This window comes from Callospermophilus lateralis, chromosome 11, assembly GCF_048772815.1.
Source record: "Callospermophilus lateralis isolate mCalLat2 chromosome 11, mCalLat2.hap1, whole genome shotgun sequence".
Classification (NCBI taxonomy): domain Eukaryota; kingdom Metazoa; phylum Chordata; class Mammalia; order Rodentia; family Sciuridae; genus Callospermophilus; species Callospermophilus lateralis.
Window position 1 is genome coordinate 45,213,231 of NC_135315.1, and position 22,595 is coordinate 45,235,825.

Below are 22,595 nucleotides of genomic sequence, written 5' to 3' on the forward strand. Positions count from 1 at the left end.
GGCTCTGACACTGGGGATCATTTGAAGAAACCATTCTGTTGCTGAAAAGCATTTAAAAGACCATCAGTCTAGTCCTATGGCTGAGTGTGGTGGCACATGCCTGTAATCCCAGCAATTTGGGAGACTGAGGCAGGAGGATCGCTAGTTCAAGGCCAGCCTCAGCAACTCAGTAAGGCCCTCAGCAACTCAGTGAGACCCCTGTCTCAAACTACAAAATAAAAAGGGCTGGGGATGTGGCTCAGGGGTTAAGTGCCCCTGGTGCCAAAAAAAAAAAAACAAACAAAATTCTTAGTCGTATTACAGATGGGTAAACTGAGGCCCACAGAGAAGACGATATATGCAGGGTCCTAGGGAGTGAGCCACAGGGATGAAACTGAACCCAAAGCCCTGAGACTCCAACTTTGGGGTGTTTTATTCCACAACCCCCAGAAAGGAAAGGACCACATTAAGGCCAAAGCCAGGATTGCCACAGGGCTGTGGTCAGAGGCAGAGCAGCGCCAGGGAGGGAGACAGACGGTAAAATAAACACGCAGCGTGTTGCATGCTGCACATGCCAACAAGATGTGGTGGGCGAGCAGGCTGCCTGCAGAGCAAGAACACAGAGGCCTTCCTCCAGCGTCCCAGCGTCCGTCCTGCCGGGGCGGCCACACACTAGCCACTGAGTGACCTCCCTGGGCCCTGTCTCCTTCACACTGGCCAGCCTCAGCCCCCAGCCCAACTCACCACATGCGCCTTCCTTGCCCCAGCCTGCAGACAAGCCCATGAATAGAACATTAAAGGCAAAACCTTCTAAAAGTAAAAGCAGCTCCCTGGTAGGAGTCGCCCCACTAAATGTCAAATGCAGAGCAAGGCTTCCTGCCCTGTGTGTTCCTCGCTAATGGAGCCACCTAAGCCTCCATATCCCATCATCCAAACACCCTATAAATAAATCATCCTACAAAGAATGCCAATTTCCCCCCTAGGGCCTCATAAGCCTCTCTGCATACATATATGTGAAGCCCTCCTTCACTATAAGTTGGCTCAAGTACAGAGAGAGAGAGAGAGAGAACACAAATTGCCTGGACAATTTGGGAAGCAGAAGCCAACTTTCCCTCCACCTCAATGGGCTGAGAGTTGAAAGCCCCACTTTTCTCCTTAGTCAGGGGACTTCTGCTCAATTTCCTGCAGACTGATGCAGTTGTCACCACAATGCCACTACCCTATGGAATCAACCCAGAAATCTGCCAAGAGGCCCCATTTCTGGGGCCTGCGGTGGTCTGTCCGCTGGCAGACGTGTGATGAGTCGTGCCCATCCACCCCCTGAGAGGACGAGCCACACGCCCACTCAGCAAGTTTTGTTACTGACATGTGGTGCACACAGAGCTGGCCTGCCCACTCCTGCCCCGCCCCCCCGACTGAGTGGATCACCAGCCCACCACAGCATCAAGTCATGCTAGGGGACTGAAGGCGTGGGTGCCCACATCTGCTCCGGGGCACTGGAGTGCACTGCTCTGCATCAGCGGACCTCTTGTGTGCGCACCCTGGAAACCTGATGCATGCTCCCCAGGTGTGTTTCTACACACACACACACACACACACACACACACCATATTGTGCCAACCCCCTACTGTGCCAGCACCAGAGGCCTCCAGAGTGACTCTTGTGAATCAGATAGCAGGGACTGTTTGCAGTTTTGTCTCCAAACTTCACTGACTGATGAGACAGTAATCATAGGCTCAAAGCATCAGCCGTATCTGCTAGATCAGACACCCTCCTCACTACTGTAGAGGAGAGTGCCTTCATTCCAAAGTGGATTCTGCTCTTCCACTCCCCAAGATCACCTAAACTTTATCTTCTTTCTTTTCCGTTCTTTTTTCAGCAGTACTGGGGAATGAACCTGGGATGTTCTAACACTGAGCTACACTATTAGACATTTTTGTTTTGTTTTCATTTTGAGACAGGGTCTTGGTAAGTTGCTGAGGGTCTTGCTAAATTGCCCAGGCTGGCCTTGAACTTGTGAGTCTCCTGCCTTAGTCTCCCAAGACGCTGGGATTAGAGACCTAATGCCACTGCGTCCAGCTTTCTTTCTTTTCCAAGAAAACTGCAGGAAGAATTGGTCTCTGAGACTCAGTCATGGCTGGAAAGGAACAGAAGAAGCTCTAAGTCCTCTAGGTGCCATCCTGGCTGGCAGGCTTAGGCTGGACAGGTGGAGGGGTCTTCCATCAGGGCCAGTGTGTTCTGGGGCTGTTGGTCACCATATCACCAACAACCAGTCTGGCTGGGTTGGTCAGTCTACCAGGTCAGCCTGGAAGGAAAGCCAAGGAGAGCAACCTATGGGGAGGGCAAAGAGTCCAAGTGGGGCTCAGGCTGCAAATCAGCCATAGCCTTGGGCCTTTCTCGGATCTATGAAAACAGGCAGGAGGCCATCCCATCTCTGTCTGCAATGAGGAAACCAGTGCAGGAGACAGAGGTGAGAAGTGTGACCGTCCAGCCAAAGGTGGACAGAGCAGTCCAAGAGGATGGCATGAGACAGTGGCTTGGGGCCTTGAGTGCCAGTCATAAAGCCTCCTGGAAGAATACAGGAAGGGAGTGCAGGGGAACCACCAGGACACAGATGATTCAGCAGCACCCAGCACCCCACAAAACAATTGTCACAGAAATCAAGACAGATGGGCACGTGAGACAGTGGAGCTTAGGGGTTGAGAGAGCAAAGATAACGTGGGCTTGGGATTGCAACTTGACTCAGCAGTGTGCCGGCTGGGTAACCTAGGGACCAAGTTTGCATCTGACTATGCCTCAGTTTCCTCAGCTTTAAAGTGGAAATAAGCACAGATGGATCCCACAGGATGGGTGTGAAGAAGGCATAAGATAAGGCTTGGTCCGTAGTAAGTGCTCAGTAAACACAGGCAGCCATCATCCGTATGTGTACAAGGATTGACATAAGTGGATCCAAGGTAGTTGAGAAGAGCGGTTCATTCCCTGTTGCCTGTTTTCAGCTGGTATCATAGCTCCTCCCAGAAGGCTCCCCTAGGCATGCTCAGTGAGAGCCAAGGTAGCTTCACCTTGCTTTAGTGATGGACACTAAGACAGCTATACCTTTTCACCTGAATTCATCAACATCAAAGAAGGTCCCTGCACCTGGAACCCTTAGCTTTGGAGTCAGTAGCTCCCTGGGTCTTCCCCCAGGCCCTGGGGGAGCCCTCACACAGGGGTCCCTGCCTTGCCCCTCTCTCTGTGACTCATTTCTACCCAGGGTGGCCTGGCCATCACACCCCAAGGAAAGGGCTGCTTCCGGCACTCAGTGCGGAGGTCCTGCCTTCTGCCATCCCTAGAGGCTCTGTTCCCGTTTCGCCAGCTATTTTGCTTCCTTGGCCATCTGTTCCCTCCCTGTCATCTCCTCTTTGCTTTAACCTTAACCACTACTTCGCTGCAGATGGTACCAAACAGATCTGTTCTTGACATCCTTCAAGACGCCTGCCCCTCCTTCTCCTCACATCAGAGCCAACTGCTCTGTCCTTCCCAGGCCCCGATCCCAAACACAGCCAGAGCTTGCTGTAGGGTTCACTCCACAAGCCTCCCCTTCCGGGGGACTGCTGTCAACTCGGCCCCAGGGTCAAGGGACAAACACCTATCCCTTCCCCTGCCTTCTCCTTTTCCTAACGAGACTTCCTTGTTTCAAACTTGGTCAAGCATCTCTCCTGGCATCAGGTCTGCCCTGGATCTCTACCTGGTCTATAAATGGTGGCATTTCACCCTCCACAGGGCTGGTAGGCAGAAGCAAAGACCAGAAGCTCTGGGGCTCATTCCTGCAGTGGAGGAACCAGTGCACATGCTGGGAGTTTGAGTTCTAGACCGTGTCCCTGTAGAAAATGTACCTGAAGATTCTGCAGTAAGGAACTGTCCCCATATTGGCATAACAGGAACTGAACCAAAGCACATTTTCTTGTCGTCTGAGCTCACTGGGGGAACATTGCATTGCCTTGCTTCTATTCTGGCTGCTGCTGAGAACACGCATGCATGGGCTTTACTTAGCAACTTCCTTTGCCTCTCCTCTCTGCTGGGGGTGTCCTAGTACTCCCCTAAAATTCTTCCTCTTGACTTCTCTTTCCTGGTGTAAGGACCAGGAGCTTTGAGGAGAGACGTAGCCCATTAGAAGCTACTCTTGGAGGAAGCATTTTGGTGAGACTGGTTCCACCAGGCTACATTCCTTGATGAGGTCAGAAGTAGGCTGGAAAGACGGAAATTCCACCTTTGCACCTGGAATTGGGCTAAACAACCTCCTGTCTCAGTCCTCTTGAGAAAGGCTCTTGAATTTCCCCTCTACACTTCCTTGATAGCAGAAGAAAGTATCTTGACCATCCAAGAAATATTCTTTTCTCCATTGAGGTTAAGAAGGGCCCCATTACCTACAGCTCTGAGTCTTGGTTGCCCTCAAAGAGGCAGAGGTGGAACCTGCTCACACCTGGCCACAAGATACTCCCCAATCACCCAGGGAATCTCTGAACTCAAATTCACCAGTCGCCTGACAAAACCATGATCCCTACCTCCCTTTGCCTTCCCTTCTTCCCACAAAGGAGAAGCCCAATGCAGCCACCAGGCCAGCCCGTCTGGCTATGGAAACCAAGAGAACAAAATGCATCTTACTGGGTTGCAGGCCTTAATCTAGCTCTTGCTGAATTATTCAGGGATGGCATTAACTTATAAATGAGTGTGTTTGACTGATTTTGTGGTTGATGTACAGATAAATTCTAATGAAAGACAGCTACAAGATTTTAAATTATTAATTAGACTGCCACTTAACAAAGCCTATTTGGCACTCTATTTCCTTGCTTAACAAGACAAAAACTTTAAGGAAAGATTCTGTGTTAGCCCAGAGGCTCTTGATTTGCATTCTGTTTTTATAGCTCTAAAAATGAAAACCATAGATCCTGACCTTAAGCAGGCCACTTCTGGCAAAATAAACCCCCCTAGCAGGCCGCCTTTCCTTCCTGGATATTACTGGATGGCTCAGGGCCTTGCTTACCCTGCCTGCCTGTCATCTCTTGACCAGAGATTTGCTTTTTATGTCCCTGGTTCTGCGAGGGTAGGCCAGGAGACGGAAAAGCAGTCGGAGCAGCTGCCGAAGCCTTTAGTCCCACCACAGAGGTGGGACTATGGCCAGTAGAGTCTGCTCATTGACAGATGTAAAGTAGTACCCCCAAACCTCCCAAAATCGTCTTCCAGGGGACAGCTTTAATAGGAGAGATGACTCTATGATCCAAAGCTTACTCCTGTTTTCTTCTTCCTCTGGGCCTTCAAACTACTGAGCCTCCTAATTCCACACAGCACTCCATTATAAAACAGGATCCCTATCCTTGGCAGAAAGGTAAGAGAGAAGAAAGAATACAGGGAGAGCTATTCTTTCTCCATCCTTCAAGCCCTTTTCAAAACCATAATTAAGCTATTAAACTCACTCAGGTCCAGGACCTCACACAGGCTTTGCATCTGACAGACAATAACCTTCTCAATCCATCCTATAACGTTATTGCTTGGAGCCTTTGGGAACAATTCTAGAAGCAGACACTTCAATGGTCACCTCCCTTGGCATTAGCCTGAGGCATACTTTTAGCTTTAGGTACACACCTAGAATCCACATAGAGAATCTGAGTGTCCTGTATATACACATGTGTGCCAGAGAGACCACAAGGGATCGGGATCAGGGGCCAAGAGAGAAAGCTACCCAAGAAAGGACCAGAGCAAGAATCATTTGCCCACCCAATGCCCAGAAGCAGGCTCTAGGCCACCCAAGCCAAGGCTAGCCCTGAAAAGAACTTCCTTGCCCTTCTTCCCTCTGGTCAATCCAGGTACAAACCTCTTTGTTGGTGGAACCTCTCCCGCCAACCAGGCAGTGCAGGAAGGGAATAACAGCTCCAGTGGCAAACACACACGTGACTGTCAAGTCTCCAGTGGCTACCTCTGGAGCAGGGTAAGGAGCATCCCCTCAGGGAGCAGCCCCCAGAATGCACCCTGGCTAGCAAGAAGAGGAGAGAAATCTCCTAGAGGATGCTAGAGCCTCCTGGGCACCTAAAAAACATATAAATAAAGTGTGTGGGCTGCTTTGTGGCTCATTTTTAACTGTAAACTGCCAAAAGACAAAAGACCAAAAGGGAAATGAGATGTCAGTTCTTCTCTATTATCTCCATCTCAGACCTACAGCCCAGACATGGTGGCCTTTCAAAATTGCCTGGGAAACCCTCACAAGGAAGGCAAGTTCGTCTGCTCCAGGCCCAAGCTTCACAGACCAGGGCTTGTGCTCAGCTCTGTAAAAAGTGCCTTCTCTGTGTAGAGACACTCTGTCAGCACCGCCTGCTTGCTGAAAAGACTTTTTGTGTCTTTGTGCAGGGAAAAGAAACTGGGGTGTATCAGTGAAGTGGTTTCTCCAGCCAGCAGCAGACTTTTTCCACACCACAGCAAAAGGCACTCAGTGTTTCCCTGGCACTGTACCGACCCACGTGGAGGGCACAAGTCACACTCAAGTTTGTGACTATTCCTACACCATGGGGCAATCAATCTCCACGTTTGGGCAAGAAGGGACCACCGCTCAGCCTTTCCTGTCCCCACTGAAGGCGTGGTTCCTTTACCCACCTGCCTGGCCAGTTTATCTGGGTCTTTTCTATCACCTTACATCCGCTTCTATTCGCCTATCTCAGGGCTCTGCTTCCCCCAACCTCCGCCACCTCCCCCTGCCAGTTTTCTCCTTCCCCATCCTGCTGTGAGGTCAGAATCCTGTGCTTACGACACCTCGGTCTGTTGCCATGGAAACAGGGGCGGATTAAGGCTGGAGCGCCGAGCGCAGGGATCAGGCCCCTCCGCTACCTGAGCTCCCTCCTCAGCCGGCTCCCGCAGGGCCGGGGCAGCCAGCCGCAGGCGCCGAGCCTCGGCAGCCGCCTGGCCGGGGCCAAGAACTAAGGGAGTCCCAGCGGGGCACCACAGCCGGCTACTATCTGGAAGGGAGAGAGGCCGAGGCTGGAGCGGCGGGTGGCGGGGCCGGTGGGCTCACGGCGTGGTCACCTGCCCTTTCTGGGCCCGAGGGACTGTACCCCGCGCTGCAACCACGTGGGGGCGCGGCGGGACTTCCCCGGCGCCCGCGCCAACTTTGCAGCGGTCGGTACCCGACTGGGTTGCTGAGGAGTCCGGGTGAGCTGGTCGTGGAGCCAGCTCTCCTTAAGTTGAGCCTGGCACCGGCCACACACACTACGGGCACGGCTTTCGCCTTCGCGTCCCTCCTCTCCAGGCCTAAAGAAAGTTTGAGGATCAGGACTTCAGGCGTTCGTCATACCCCACCCTCAGCTGCTGGGTGCCGATAGTCCTTCTCTGGGGATAAAACAGGACTACTATGAAAGTGTCCGCGTTTGGGGCCCCGCCTGGGGAGCAAGGGCGCGCGATGAGCGCCGGGGCCGCGCGGTGACAGACCGCTAGCTGCGCTGGAGCGCGGATTGGACCTAGCCCTACCGAAGCATCGGAAGCAGAGTTGGGTACCAGCGCAGGGAACGGAGCCTGCAAGTGCAAAACTTTATAATGGCAAATCAAAGGTCCCAGGAGGCTAGCTCCCTTTTACCACAGGCCTCTCGCTCCAGTCTCGGACCTATCCTTTAAACCAGATCCTTAGGCCCGGCCACTTGATCCATGGAGCAAAGCCCGTGTATCGCCCCGATAGGAGCTAAGCTGCAACAGCAGCCCCTAGGTAGGTGCGTCCGACAAAGCCCGCCAGCTCGCTGGGGACTGCCTCCGGAAGCGGAGCCCGGGTGCTGGACAGCTCCTGGGCTTCTGGCTGTGCCCCGTGCACACCCAACTCCAACTTGCCCCTGAGGCTCCAACTCACCTTTGCGAAGCATGTTGGCCGCGGGGCCGCCGCTCAGAGGTCGGCCTAGGAGCGCTCCCTCCTGGGGTCCAGATTCAAATCCCTGGGCGCCAGCTGCAGCTAATCCGAGCGCATCGAGGCGGGGGCAAGCCCGGGATCCGCTTGTGCCCGGCGGCCCGGCCCCGCAGGGGCATGGTGAGTCCAAGCCCCGCGCCGAGGGCACCGGCGCCCAGCAGCAACCGCGGCACTGCTTGGCAGCCCAGTGCGCTCGCTCAGCCCCGGGGCGAGCAGCTTGCTCCGCGGAGCCGGCGGCCTGCTTCTGCCGCCCAGAGCACTTTGCAGGCGGTTTTGATGGGGGACGCCGCCCCGCGGCGGGTCAGCCGCGGCCCCTTCCTCTCCGCCCCCTCGGGCAGCAGCAGCGGCGGCTGCTGCAAAAGGGCGCTCGCAAGCACAGTCGAGCTCGATGGAAAGCGCCCGGCGCGCGTTTGCAGGACCAAGCGATCCGCGGAGCGGGGCGCCTCCCTTCCTCACCACCACCCCCCCGGCTTCCCCCACCTCCTCCTCCCTCCCTCTCTCGCTCCCTCCCTCGCTCTCTAGCTCCCTCCCTCTTGCTCCGCTTCGTTCCCCGCCCCCGCTCACGGAGCGCCTCCCATACAAAATTTATGAAAGTGCTCTCAGCTCGCGGTGCCGAGCGCCGTCCTATTCCCAGGGCAGCGACGCTCAGCCGTGCGGCGCCGCCTCCCAAGGTGTTTTCGCGGCGTCCGCCCCGGGGGACGATCCTCTGCCCGCGTCCGTCCAAGTACCTGACCCAGCCCCAGGGCCAGTCGTCGAGCCACTGGTACGCCCCTCCCCAGCCCCGCAGTCTTCTCTGAGCAGGGCTGCAGCCCAACCCAGCCCAGCCCCCGCCCGCTCGCCCTTCCGGGCTGGAGGTCATCTGGAGAAGCGACTGAAAACGTGCGCCCTGACTACGGGCTGGGGACCCAAGGACCGCCACCCAAAGTCGGAATCACAAGTCCGCACTCCTGCCCCATCTCCTCCCCTGCTAGCTCCCCTTCTTCGTCCGAGGTTCGACGGCTCTTCCCAGCCCAATAAAGCTCGGGCGAACCCAAGACATCCCTAATCCCGCGTCCCAGGACACTAGTCTTTGGGGGGAGAGGTGCGGGGTAGCAAGCATTCAGGGAGGTCCAGTTGCAAACTCCGTAGGATAGGAGTGCGGGGTTCGGGTGGGCTGTATCCGCGGGGGGGGGGGGTTCTGATCTCAGTCCACACTGACCCCGCCCTGGGATTCTCAGAAAATGGAGGAGGTACCGCTGAGGCACCCTGCGGGACCCGATTGAACTGAGTGTAGGGAAGGTTCAAGCCCGCGAGATCCTGGGTGGAGGCCGGCACCCCCTACTGGCCTAGAATAAGAGTGGGCCAGGTCCCTCATTCAAGACACATTTATTGAAGGTGTGGGGCACTATTTCTGGAAATTCAGCCAATGAAAAAGACAAGATCCCTGTCCTCTTCATTTACGTTTTATAATACGACCAAATGAGGAAAGTCTGGATGATATGATGGTGTTTGGAAGAAAAACAAGCAGGGTAGTGAGCTTGACTACAAGTCAGGGAAAGCTGCTTTGAGCAAGTGACATCTAAGCAGAGATCGAATGTAAGTGTTCTTGGAGGAGAATGTGACAGGATAGGAAGGTAAACAAAAAAGCCATTATTCATGTGCTTATATAGGAATTCAATGACACTGAGGCTCCAGGTTTGAGCTAAGGGCAGAGGTCTGGTATGTCATAGTGGAAGAAGAAAGACCTATAAGCCATCTTAGAATGTGACAGAAGTTACAACATGTGGGTAGGGACTCTGCCAGCTCTGTAAAAGGGTAAAGGATAACCAGGGAACATGGACAGCAGAGGTTACCCTTGAGGGCTGAGTTCATTGGGCCAAGGGGAAAGAGCATTCCAGGAAGGGGAGAATTTCTGTGCAAATGCTTGAAACTGAGAAAGGATCATGTTCAGAAGATAGTTCAGCTTTGTCCCTCTTGGGGGTGGGAACAGAAAATAAGGCAGGCATTCCTTTTCTTCCCTCCACCAGCTGTAAGCCTGTAACTGACTTCACACACTACCTGAGCATTGTTTGACAGATACCAGCATTAAACTCTAGGATACTGAGAGCTGCAGAGGTCCTCCATGAAACTAAGGCCCAGAGAGGTTGAACATCTTGCTCACTGTTACAATGCATATCAGTAAAGTGGACCTGAATCTGGTATGCTAATTCTTCTTCCACCTCCCCAAGCTGCCTCCTCATGACCTCCTGCCCCACAAACTCCAACATCTCAGGCAAAGTTGGGTGGCTTGTGAGAAACAGTTATTTCAGGCCTCAGGATTGGGTGCTGCTTTGGAGTCCAGCCAGAGGCTGGGGGTGGCTGTAGGCAGGTGTTGTGGTGTAATGTAGGGGGTGCGTTGTGCCTGCCTTCTTGTCACGCAGTAATTACTCAGATTGCTGAGTAACTTGGGAAGGGAGACCCCCGCGGACAGATGGGAGGTATCCTCAGCCCAAGTTGAATGGCAGCCCCCAATGTCCTGCACTACAGGGTCTGAGGGAGTACTCTCACATCTGTTTTTAGTGTCCAGTTCTCCTAAGTATTGCCTGGTTTTCTAATGGTAGCCAGGGTCTCCCCATCAGGCTGGGCCTTGGGGTCCTGAGCAGTGAGGTACAGGCCTCCTGGAATTCAGATCCTGCACCCTGAGGGTCCGGGGAAGCTGGGGAAGATGGGAAGTTGATGCTGGACTCTTAATAAAGTAAGAGGGGTATTCCAGGGACCCATGCTGGTCACATTCTGGGCCAAGTTGTATTTATCCTAAGAATGCCAGTGGCCTGAGGGGCAGAGAACTGACCCTTCTGATCTCTCCTTGGCTGCTCACTCTCAGTCTGCCTAGCCATCCCTCCACCCCTGGCAGTTTCTCAGGTTGGGCCTGTCCCTGGCTGTTTGTTTTCCCTTCTCCCTGCACCTTAATTAGGGGTTTCCTAGCAGGGAGGGCCTCCAGGGGAGCCTGAGGCCACAGAGCTGCCTTAAAGGGCCAGCTGTGCTTGTAGCTCTATACAGAGAGGAAATGTGCCAGGGGGCTGGGAGGCCAAATAGTTCTTGGGCAACCACTGTCCATGAGGCAGACTTTGCTGAGGTCCTGTCCTGAATCCACTTTGCTCTTCCAAAGGTCCACTCTGTCTCATTGGTTGCTGTGCCTTCTCTTTGGGGTCCCAGGATCTTTGGCCACTGATCAGAAGAAAAGCTAGCTAAGCCTGAGGGGCAGCCTACACAGGGGGAAAGGGGCAAGGATCCAGAAAGTTTAAGCGATGGAGTCCTCAGGATGCTCCAGGAAACGCTCCAGGTCTTTCTCAGTGCAGCAGCTTCTTCTGTGTGAACCTACCATATGGTGACCTCTTGAGGTGATAAGGGCACCAGGAATGCTCCCGAAATACACATTCAAGGTTCTCAACTTGGAGCTGGGCTGGCAGCCTGAATTAGTTCCCTTCTGCACGAGTGGTGGGGTCCTTTGAGGAAGGGAATGCGAATACAGCTACCCGGCGTCTGGCAGACCACTCCTCGCCAGGTGGGGAGTAAGAGTGAGGAACCACAGGGAGACCCAATAGGTGTCCCCCTTTGTAAAACTCTGCCTGCAGAACTCACGCAGGCACATAGGGGAGCACTGGTTTGGGCGCGCCAGCTTTGAGCCAGGCCGGGAAGGGGAGTGGGGGACAAGGTCGCAGGGAAAGGACAACTGCGGTGGTCTGGGATCACTTGGATGCTTAGAGTCCTGACCTTGCGAACCCGAGACGGGACCCACTATAGCCCCGCCCCTATCTCCTCCTTCGTGGTCTCCGCCCAGAGGGAATCCCCGCCCCTCGTTCGCCGGTCGGCGATCGTTCGCAATGCCTGCTCCCTCCGTGTTCTTTTAGTGCTGTCTTTTGGTCCCCACGTGGTCAGGACCGTGATGGCGGCTCTAGTTGGGTCGGAGTCGGCTGAGCCGGGCAGCCGAAACAGCCGTGGCAGAGGTGGGTGCAGCAACACTGCGGCCTCCAGACCTCGCTTCTCGGGATGGGGTCCCCGAGTCAGGGACAGGACCAGCCCTGGCCTTTTTTCTTCGCCAGTTCCGGAAGTTTCCGCTGTTACTCGTTTTGGGAGGCTGTCACCCGTTTTGGGAGGCTGTCACCAGAGCTCAAGGGGCCCCCTCTTCTTTCGTAGCCCTAGGGTGCCGTGGAGGGCAGCCCCTCCTAGAAGCTCGTAGGCTTCACGTTGGAAACCACCCCTCTGCCTTGGCTGGCAGACGGACACTAGATTGACGAATAAGACGGACCCAAGGAGGAGGGAAGGGGTCAGGCCGATTGCAGCGGGCATTTTACAAGTGGCCTCTGAAGGAATGTTTCTGGGAAGAGGCGCATGGTTTCATTCACTGGGCACTAAAGGAGTGTCCACTGAGTGCCAGGACTGTATTAGTTTCAGGGACTGGGATACAGCCCTTCTTTCAGGATTTCAGTCTTAACAGGTTGTAATTGATGTAAACAAGATGAGGAGGAGGCGCCCACCCGCCCAAGATCACAAAGACATGGGCTTGTCAGAAGAGATTTCTACCAGAGGCTCACAGCTTTGAAATAACTAACCGAAAAATCATAACAGTGGTAGCAATCAAATCTGATCTCAGCCCCAGCCTGCCAGGCTAGTTCCTCTCTGTTTCTTCCTGCCCGGCCAAGGAATTTACTGAGCTGCTATGACTCCCCCTACACAGTGGGTGAAGGCACAGATATTGTCTGGAGTAGAAGTTCTGGTACATAGTACAGGCTCAATAAGTACTTTTGAAGAAATTAATTTCTTGCCTTTTCACATTCCCAAACTGTGTGGCTCCCAAAGAGAAGCACAAGAGTTGAACTAAACTGCATTTTATTTATTTATTATTATTATTAGTGATGCTGGGGATTGAACCCAGGGCGTTGTGCATGCAAGGCAAGCACTCTACCAACTGAGCTATATCCCCAACCCTAAACTACATTTTAGAGAGTATGAGTCCAGAATAAGGGTTGCAGCCGTACTAAAGAACTACAATATTTTCTCCTTTATTTAAGGATTTGTTATTTGTATAGGTCTCTTTTGCCCCTGGTAGACTGCTAGCTCCTGAAGGGCAAAGTCACTTCTCTGTCCTTACCTGTTATTCCACAGTCCTGACTAGCGTTCTTTCTGGTTTTCCTGTGTTGGGAGTAAGGAGGAACAATAAGACTAGAGAACTTAAGTCAATGTAATTTATGTTGTTTATTTCCCTTTTAAGTGAGGAGAGGGAATAGTGCGAGAATTAACCACTGTGGGCATAGTCTGTGGGACTCAGGAGGGCAATCTTTTGTTTTGTTTATTTTTTTGGTACTGAGAATTGAATCCATGAGTGCTTACCACTGAACTACATCCCCAACCCTTTTTTTTTGTGTGTGTGTGGGGTATGTGGGGGGTACTGAGGATTGAAATCAGGAGCCCTCAACCACTGAAACACATCCCCAGCCCTATTTTATATTTTATTTAGAGACGGGGTCTTACCAAGTTGCTTAGTGCTGTGCTTTTGCTGAGGCTGACTTTGAACACTCGATCCTCCTGTCTTAGCACACACACACACACATACACACCCCTCCACCACCACCCCAGCTGTTGGTGTGCACCACTGTGTGTGTGTGCACCACTGTGCCCAGCTCCAGGCCTTTTTATTTCTTACTTTGAGATAAGACCTTGCTAAATTGTCCAGGCTGGCCTTGAACTTGTGATCCTCCTGTCTCAGCCTCCTGAGTAGCTGGGATTACAGTCATGTTCCACCACACCTGGCACAGTCTTAAATTAGTAACAGTTTACTTATAGATCTCATATCTAGGACCTTGAGACTTCTAAGTGTTCTCAGGGTTGGGGAAGGATGGACATTTTCTCAGACTGGTTGGCCTGGCTAGATAGGCTCTTGGGTTTTCCATGTGTTTGTTCCCTATCAAGGAATAGTTTTGTGGACTCAGACTTGCCCCCCTTTTCTCCTCAGGCCCCTGGTGTTGCCTCTTTTCTCCTCAGATAAAGAAGGAGCGAGCCATACCCCATTCATGGACTTAAGTCTTTGATTCCCGATAATCTCACAGCATGGAAACATGCAGATGCTCTTCTGGTTTAATGGGTTGTCTCTTTACTTGAGGATAAATTCAGTGGGGAAGAAATCTCGGCCAACCTTCTTGGTACGTGGGATCTGGGCCTTAAACTTGGAATTAACAGCTGTGCTGGGTCTGGCTATGATCTAGGTTAGACATAAACTCAGGCCTTATATTTGTCCTAGGTCGAACCTCTCGAGGGCGCTTGGCCAATCAGATACCCCCTGAGATCCTGAACAACCCCCAGCTGCAGACGGCCATTAAAGTCCTGCCTTCCAACTATAACTTTGAGATCCCCAAGACCATCTGGAGGATTCAACAAGCCCAGGCCAAGAAGGGTGAGCCCCCACACATTGAGCTAAGGTGGAGTAGAAAGGTTGCCTGGCCAGACATGGGGCTGGATCTCCATCGCAGCCTTTTGTCGCCCTCTGCCTCATGTCTCTACTCTGTCTTTTAGTGGCCTTGCAAATGCCTGAAGGCCTCCTCCTCTTCGCCTGCACCATTGTGGATATCTTGGAAAGGTGAGGCTTGGGATACTGGAGATGAAGCTGAGCTGATTCTTCCTTGCCCCTTAGAGCCTGGCTGTCCACATCATTTTCCCCTTCTGGACATCTGTCTTTCCCTTTCTCCTCCCACAGTCATCACACACAAAGGGAGCAATCCAAAACAAAACTCCCAGCTTGCTGAGAACCCCACTTGTCTTTCTCCTCCTCTATACAATTTGAGCAAGAGGAAGAAGCTAATTCTAATCTCTTCAGAGCTAGTCCTAGATCGTGAGGTAGAGGAATCTAAGACTGCTCAAAGCTGACCCTGAAATGGGCCCAGGGGGTCTCTCTGGGGAGGCATCTTTTTCTCAGGGAGCAGGAGGAAGGAGGTTCCTGAGAAAGGTATTCAGTTCCTCTATCCCCACCCCCTCCTTTTTTAAGTTTCTTCAATACAATGAGCCATCTTGGGGGGGATGAGTGCTCAGCCATCTGGAACCAGCACAGGCACTAGGAGGGGGAATAAAGAAGGGGGAGGTCATCTCGTGCTGGGAACCTCCCACTTCCCTGCTGCTGCCCTCCCCCCAACCTGTCCCCCCTTCCTGCTGCTGCAGACCCACTTCCCTGCTCCCACCCTCTTGCCCCTTGGGGATGCTCTCTGGGGCTCAGGCCAATTTGCATACATTTTAATCTATAAAAAATTAAGTGCTCTGGCTGACTCAGAGCCTGGGCTGCATTCTAAGGAGCTGAATAATCTGCTTCTGTGCACAGCCTGATTTGAGGAAGGGGGCGGAGTAGGGGGCTGATTGGCAGCAGCTCAGCTTTCCCTACTGCCCTTCAGGAGGAAAAAGCTGAGGGGGGAGGAAATGGGGACCCCAGTCACTGATCCTTGGTCCACATCCCAGGTGTGGGACTCTTTGAGGGAAGAGCTCAGCCTCCTGCTTTTTCCTGTGGTGACTTCAGTGGGTGCAGGGTCTTCCCCACCCGCCAGTGATTCAGGCCTACAGATCCCATGGCAATGTGCTGGCCAGAGCCCACTCTTCCTGATGCCTGAGGCATGTGGGCGATGCCATGTGCTTTGGGGGGGTTGTGCATGGGTCCCCCCTCCTGGGCACCCAGGGCTTTGCTTCTGGGTGGGCAGGTAGCAGGGGTCTGGGCAAGAGGGAGGCTCAGCCTATCCAGGGCCATGTATCCCACAATGCCAGGACATGGGAGCAGGGACCTTTGTGTGTACATGCTCACAGCCCTGGGTGAGATGAGCCAGGACTTCAGGGGTCCGTGTTGGATTCCATGCATGATCAGCTGAGGACTGGGGGTCCCTCTTGCAGTCTGAGCTCAGGCAGAGGAGTCAGGGTGCTGCAGAGACATCTCATGCAACAACTGTTCCAGGAGCTCCTGCCAGGGCTGAGGGAGGTGGCAGCTGTGCCCCTCCTACTCTTTGTTGGCAGAAATGGCAGCTGCCAAATCAAGGAATTGAAAGAGGTGGGGAGAGAGGAGCTGGGCCCTGGGACACCTCCACAGAGTTAGGACTCTCCCCCACCTTATTCTTTGTGTCACTGGCCCATTGTTCCTCACCCTTACCCCTACAGGTTCACAGAGGCTGAAGTGATGGTGATGGGCGATGTCACCTATGGAGCTTGCTGTGTGGATGACTTTACTGCAAGAGCCCTGGGAGCTGACTTCTTGGTGCACTATGGCCACAGCTGCCTTGGTATAACAGGGCAAGAAACCTGGACACTGACAGGGAGGCCAGATCCACACTGATCTCCAGCATAGTACCTTCTTGTCCCACTTGGAGTCATGAGGACCCTCCTACTATCTGGGATGGCCTTGGCCTTCCTGCTCTGCAGGTGGATCTTTCCTTTGGTTATGGTTGCCTTGGAAACCATGCTGCTGTCCCAGATGCGGGTGTTTGAAAGGCTCTTGGTGGTAGATCAGGCTGGGCCCCCAGCTGAGTGACAGAGAAGGAGCTTCTAGTGGACCTGTGACCCCTTCCTTCCCTCCCCTCTCATTCTCCCAGGCTGAAACCCTGGTCCTGGCTGCTTAGAAACCAGGGACCAGGACAGGTTCTCTGTCCTTCCTGCTTTTCAAACAGTTTCCTGAACTCTTTACCCTCAGTTCCCATGGACACCTCTATCCAAGACTTCCGGGTACTGTATGTCTTTGTGGACATCCGGATAGACACTACCCACTTCCTGGACTCTATCCGCCTCACCTTTCCCCCAGCCAGTGCCCTTGCCCTGGTCAGCACCATTCAGTTTGTATCAACTTTGCAGGTAAGTAGGACAAAGGTGCCCAGCATCCTGTGGGACAGACAGCCACTCTCTAGGCTGTTTCTAGATCTCCATGCCAGGTGCCCTGGCTCGTTCCCTAGCCACTTGCTTTCTTCCCTCATCCCTACAGTCAGCTGCCCAGGAATTGAAAGCTGAATATCGTATGACTGTCCCACAGTGTAAACCCCTGTCTCCTGGGGAGATTCTGGGCTGTACATCCCCCCGACTGCCAAAGGAGGTGGAAGCCATTGTGTAAGTAAAACTGGGGACCACATCATAGAGACATTAGAAGTGTACCCAGGTGGGGCTGGAGTTGTAACTCAGTGGTAGAACACTTGCCTAGCACGTGTGAGGCACTGGTTTCCATCCTCAGCACCACATAAAATAAATAGCCAGGCATGGTGGGGCACGTATATAATCCCAGTGGCTGGGGAGGCTGAGATGGGAGGATCTCGAGTTCAAAGCCAGCCTCAGCAGTGGCAAGGCACTAAGCAACTCAGTGAGACCCTGTCTCTAAGTAAAGTACAAAATAGGGCTGGGGATGTGGCTCAGTGATCAAGTGCCCCTGAGTTCAATACCTGGTACCCTAAATAAATAAATAAAGGTATTATGTTCATCTACTATATGTGTGTGTGTGTGTGTGTGTGTGTGTGTGTGTGTGTGTGTATGTGTGTGTATGAAGACATGAAGACTTGTACCCAGGAAGGTTCATCATATAGGAGAAGGAAACTGGGTCTAAAGCTCCTTACCTGTGTGCCCAAGGTCACTCTGCAAGATGGGACCAAATAGGGATGCTATAGCCTTCATGTTTTCTGTCCCTCTCCACTGCTGAAGGCTATGCCTGAGGGGGGACAAGAATCAGAGGGTCTGATAGGGGGAGGAGGGTGGGCTAGAAATGGTGGCAATATAATTGGAGAAGATGGATGGGCACACCCAGGCTGCAGCCCCATTAATTTAGCATCCGGACAGCTAACAAGCAGGAGCAGCATGTCTCCTGCTGCCTAATTATTTTAGGTAATGGAAATGCTTAATGTTGTGTGAATGCAGCCAGCCTCAGAGCCGACAGCTTCCCGGGCTGGGACTGGGGAGGGGAACCCTGTTTCCTAGCTAATGGCGGAGAAGGAGGGAGGGGTACTCTCTGACTCAGCCCCACTCTTGCGTTGGATTCTTGTCCCACAGGCCTGCTGCATGTACACAGGACACCCATATCCATAGACAGGTCCACATCCAGGCCTTTCCCAGCTCAGACCTGGCAGTCCTGCTTCCTGAGGGGCATTACTCTTGTGCCTGGGCCTGTATAACTCTGAGCTGATAGATGCCTACCCTTGGGGGCTTCAAGATGTGTGTTGAGGGAGGGACACTCTCAGTGTCAACCAGTTACCAAAATGAGGTATGGTCTCCAAGAAGGAGAGAATCAGCTGCCATGGCTTGTTTTCTTCCATGCTCTGGGAATCTCCAAGGCCTAGGAAGGTACTGTTGGACAGCATCTTCTAGGGCATGCTTGGTACAGCCTGTGGTTATACCTGGTATTAAGTCTCAGAGACATTGCTTACGAGCTGTATAACTTTGGGCAAGTGTCTTAACATCCTTGAACCTTAGTTGAATGTTCTGTTAAATGCGGACACTGTAGTTATCTTAGAGGATTATTTGATAGAACTGAGCTCATACACATCAGGCACTTAGTCCAGGCCTAGAGCACAGAAAGCACAAGTCCAAGAAATAATAGCTGTTACTACCACTCAGTACCTGGACCCAAGAGCTGGTCTGGGCAGAGAAGCCAGTGTATATTCTGGAATCTCATGTATAGCCTATATGACTCCCTGATCACTACTTTCCACATCTGTATTGAGCTTGGTCAGGGAGAATCTGTCCCTCTGCTTCCAAATTAGGCTGTCTAGAGCCCGGGAAGCCTTGCCATGTCCTCTGCTGTTCTTTTACTCTTCCTCCGAAGGCTAGGGTAGAGCAGTTCTTGATTCTACATTATATACTATGGTCTTACAGCTGTCCACGTCAAGCTTCTTATTTTACATGAGAGAAAACCAAGGCCCCAAGAGGTAAAATGACGACTTGACTTGTTTATATATAGCTGCATGAACAGCTAGCTGAGAATTCAGGCCTGTGCTTCTAAGCCAGAGTGCCTCTCCTGCTACCCCATGCCACACTTACAGCCTTTTCCACCCCATAGGTATCTTGGAGATGGCCGCTTCCATCTGGAGTCTGTCATGATCGCCAACCCCAATGTCCCTGCTTACCGGTATGTGCTGGGCTGGGCTGACTAGTTATTGAGGGATGAAATTCTCTGTCCCTGAGGCCCTCAAGGGGCCAAATTTTCCTTATTCCTTAGCCACTTACCAGCCTCAGTCCTAATGGTCTGAGGCACTTGGGTCCTCCATCTGGCATTAGACCCAGGGCTGCTCTTGCCCGCCTAGGATTCACACTGAGATCCTAAAATACTCCCCATCTCTTGCGTGCTGCAGCTATGGGACTCATTGTCCCAGTGACAATCCCTGTTCTGTCTGGGGCCTGAGTTGGGAGCCATGTAAATAGCAGGAATCCTGGGAGTGGCTGTCACAGTAATTCTGGCAAGCTTCTTTTACAGGTATGACCCATACAGCAAAGTCCTATCCAGAGAGCACTACGACCACCAGCGCATGCAGACCACTCGGCAGGAAGCCATAGCCACTGCCCGCTCTGCCAAATCTTGGGGCCTTATTCTGGGCACTTTGGGCCGCCAAGGCAGTCCTAAGATCTTAGAGGTAAGAGGGCTTAGGGTGGCCTCTTGAGGAGGGACTGACTGGAAACCCATCTGGGAAAATCTATAGGCCCAGGGAGTCAGCTTTGACTGCTTGATCATGAGTACCCCAACTCAGCCATCCTCTCCCAACAGTACTTGGAATCTCAACTCCAAGCCTTGGGACTTCCTTTTGTGAGGCTGCTGCTGTCTGAGATATTCCCCAGCAAGCTCAACCTACTTCCTGAGGTAGATGTGTAAGTTTCCCCACCTTACCTACCTGGCCCTCCTCGAGGCCAAACTTAGAATACTATTACAGATGAGTTTCCCTCAGAAAGTTTATAGTCAATGGACGAAATAGGAGAAAATAAGCAACAGTATCCAGCATCTAAATAGTGGTAGGTGAATCTTTACATTAGGATTAATAAACCCTATTGACTGTTGGGTATATTGGGGACAATCATGTTCTTCAGCATGCTTCCTGTCTCAGTGTGACTTGGTTTTCCTTCCCAGGTGGGTGCAGGTGGCGTGTCCACGCCTCTCCATTGACTGGGGTACAGCCTTCTCTAAACCACTGCTTACACCCTATGAGGTAACACCAGGTTTTGAAAATTTGTGGGAGAAAAACTTGTGTTTGAAAACTTTGTACCTTCTTCAGTCAAGGGAAGGCTCAAAGTTGGATTGGGGTGGATGGACAGCAATAGTTCATAGGTTCTGAAGTCAGGCACTCTTTTTTTTTTAAGATATTTTTCTTAGTTGTAGATGGACATAATATCTTTATTTTATTTGTTTTTATTTTTATGTGGTGTCAGGAATCGAACCCAGTATGCTGGGCAAGTGCTTTACCACTGCCCGCCAGACAGTCTTGAATTGCTTAGCAGTCCTTGTTGTGTGACACGTTCCTTAACCACTCTGAGCCTCACATTTCCTTTCTACAGTATGGGAATAATACACCCTTCCTATGCTGTCGTGAGGAGTAATTTAATGATCCAGGAGCAGAAAAATATCAGCAAATGTTATTGTCCGGTTTTCCTCCACTAGGCAGCCGTCGCCCTCAGGAACATTTCCTGGCAGCAGCCCTACCCCATGGACTTCTACGCTGGCAACTCCTTGGGACTTTGGACGGTGAATCACCGGCCAGACCTAAACTCCCAAGGCCCCAGCCGCTCAGCTTTGGGGAAGGTAGGCCAGGACTTCAAGGAGGGAAAAGTGCAAGCCTTTGGGCGCGGCCTTGGCTCAGGGCCCCCTTCCTGGTACCGTGAGCCGAGGCCGCCGCCACGTGGCCACGATGGGAAATGTACCGGCGCGGGGTGGAGGTTGTGGTAGAAGCGAGATTCTGGTCTAAGTCTGCAACCTTAGGTGCAGGAGGTGTCCACGCTTCCCTCTCCAGCCTCGGATTGCGAGGGGTGCAGCTGCAGAGACGGGGTGGCGTCCCTGGCTCCTTGAGACGCCCCTGGTTCCCAGGTATCCGCCCTACTTTGGCCGCGCCCCACTCATCTCTGTTGTCATGGGAGCCGCTCTCTCCGAGACCCGCCTTCAGGGTGGTGTAGCCATTTGGTCCCGCCCCCTTGTGTATTCTACTTCCGCTCGGGGAAAACTTGCTTCCGGTGTTCCTATGGCCCACTGCCTGGCAGCATGGCCAGTCGGCAACCCTTACGGGTCTTGTGCCTGGCGGGCTTCCGGCAGAGCGAGCGGGGCTTTCGAGAGAAGACTGGAGCGCTGAGGAAGGCGCTCCGGGGCCGCGCCGAGCTCTTGTGCCTCAGCGGCCCTCACCCGGTCACCGACGCGGAGGGACCCGAGGGCGGGGGACCAGACTCCGGTGAGCCGAGCTCAGCTCCGGAAATGCCCTCACAGGGTCTTTGCCTGGTCCCCTTACCCTCTCTCCGTATGCCCCTTCCCTGTTCCCTCCCCTTTCTTCGGTCTCCACCGTCTCTCTCTCCTTAGTCACCTCTTTCCCTGTTATTTATTTCCATACCCTCCCTTCCTTCCTCACTCCCCTCCCCGTTGCCCTAATTCCATTCTCCTCCCCTTTATGCCTGTAGGTTCCTGCCCTCCTGAGGAGCAGCCTCGAGGCTGGTGGTTTTCCGAAGAGGAGGCAGACGTTTTCTCCGCACTGGAAGAGCCCACGGTGTGCAGAGGTCTGGAGGAATCTCTGGAAACGGTGGCACAGGCACTGAGCAAGCTGGGGCCTTTTGACGGACTTCTTGGGTTCAGCCAGGGGGCTGCACTAGCAGCCCTTGTGTGTGCCCTGGGCCAAGCGGGAGACCTGCGCTTCCCTTTGCCCCGATTTATCATCCTTGTATCTGGTTTCTGTCCCAGGGGCCATGGCCTCAAGGAACCCATCCTGCAGAGCAGTTTGTCAATGCCTTCACTTCATGTTTTCGGGGACACTGATCGTGTCATCCCCTCTCAGGAGAGTGTACAGCTGGCTAACCAGTTCCCTGGAGCCATCACCCTCACTCACTCTGGTGGCCACTTCATTCCAGCAGCTGCATCCCAGCGCCAGGCCTACCTTAAATTCTTGGACCAGTTTGCAGGGTGAATGCTCAATAAATGCCTCTGCCCTTACATTTTCCACCCGCTCTTGGGGCAGCCTCTGTAACCTATGCTCTCCCCATTATTTCTCCCACCCTGGGACCTCCACTGTGCTAACATGCTCCTCACCATGACCACTTAAAGAAAGAACTGTCAGTTCTCTGGACTCTGTATGAACCCTCCCCGACACTATACGGATTTTGATATTCAAAAGGCCAGAAAGCCCTGGATGAGAGGATAACTTGGGAAAAGCAGGGTGGGCACCACTGTTGAGTGCCACACAATAAAGCAGTGGTTTGGATTTTAAGCATCTTTTTTTTTTTTTTTTTTTTTTTTTTACAATTGAAGTTTAGCCATCCACACAACCTCCCCAGCAGAACCAAGGACGGTAGTACTTCCTGTCATGAGCCCTAAGACAGGCTGGGGCACATGTACAGTCATATGTTTTTGGTGGAAGTCTTCAGTCCCAAACTGAAGGAAAGGAGGCATTGATGACTGAATTAGAAGAATTTACATCTGAGAAATTTTGGAAGAGATCCTGATACCTCCATCTTGATTCTTAAAAATTGTTGGTCTTCCCTCAGTCCCTAGCTATGTTTTCTGCCATCT

The 22,595-nt window shown here is 52.8% G+C and overlaps 3 protein-coding genes across 5 annotated transcripts in view; 2 read left to right on the top strand and 1 right to left on the bottom strand.

The window, feature by feature from the left end:
* Positions 1–7,921, bottom strand: part of Rtn4rl1 (reticulon 4 receptor like 1) — a 71,599-nt gene extending 63,678 nt beyond the window's left edge. The window contains exon 1 of the mRNA XM_076870253.1: positions 7,841–7,921. Coding sequence (XP_076726368.1) covers positions 7,841–7,853 — 13 coding nt within the window. The 5' untranslated portion in view covers positions 7,854–7,921. The remainder of the gene's footprint in view (positions 1–7,840) is intronic.
* Positions 7,922–11,782: 3,861 nt separating this feature from the next.
* Dph1 (diphthamide biosynthesis 1) lies at positions 11,783–21,580 on the top strand. Of its 3 annotated transcripts, XM_076870738.1 has the most exons (13): positions 11,783–11,859; positions 14,151–14,303; positions 14,423–14,486; positions 16,037–16,158; positions 16,566–16,723; positions 16,851–16,972; positions 18,906–18,974; positions 19,320–19,476; positions 19,608–19,708; positions 19,965–20,043; positions 20,493–20,633; positions 20,811–20,915; positions 21,494–21,580. In XM_076870738.1, exons 1-12 carry the CDS (start codon positions 11,799–11,801, stop codon positions 20,895–20,897), a joined length of 1,314 nt encoding a protein of 437 aa, XP_076726853.1. In that variant the 5' UTR covers positions 11,783–11,798; the 3' UTR covers positions 20,898–20,915; positions 21,494–21,580. The 3 variants fall into 3 exon arrangements, with proteins under 3 accessions (XP_076726853.1, XP_076726852.1, XP_076726854.1); XM_076870739.1 differs by lacking the exons at positions 20,811–20,915; positions 21,494–21,580 and adding an exon at positions 13,866–14,052 and having other exon boundaries at positions 11,789–11,859; positions 20,493–20,804; XM_076870737.1 differs by lacking the exons at positions 20,811–20,915; positions 21,494–21,580 and having other exon boundaries at positions 20,493–20,804.
* Positions 20,933–22,293, top strand: Ovca2 (OVCA2 serine hydrolase domain containing). The gene is made up of 2 exons (XM_076870740.1): positions 20,933–21,270; positions 21,494–22,293. Exons 1-2 carry the CDS (start codon positions 21,087–21,089, stop codon positions 21,991–21,993), a joined length of 684 nt encoding a protein of 227 aa, XP_076726855.1. The 5' UTR covers positions 20,933–21,086; the 3' UTR covers positions 21,994–22,293.
* Positions 22,294–22,595: the final 302 nt, after the last annotated feature.

Bases quoted from the DNA above. Each gene is read 5' to 3' on its own strand.
- Dph1 (XM_076870737.1), top strand. From the start codon at position 11,799: ATGGCGGCTCTAGTTGGGTCGGAGTCGGCTGAGCCGGGCAGCCGAAAC. The intron at 16,973-18,905 runs GTAAGTAAAACT...TCCACCCCATAG, and splicing joins AAGGAGGTGGAAGCCATTGT to GTATCTTGGAGATGGCCGCT. The intron at 18,975-19,319 runs GTATGTGCTGGG...CTTCTTTTACAG, and splicing joins CCCAATGTCCCTGCTTACCG to GTATGACCCATACAGCAAAG.
- Ovca2 (XM_076870740.1), top strand. From the start codon at position 21,087: ATGGCCAGTCGGCAACCCTTACGGGTCTTGTGCCTGGCGGGCTTCCGG. The intron at 21,271-21,493 runs GTGAGCCGAGCT...TTATGCCTGTAG, and splicing joins GGGCGGGGGACCAGACTCCG to GTTCCTGCCCTCCTGAGGAG.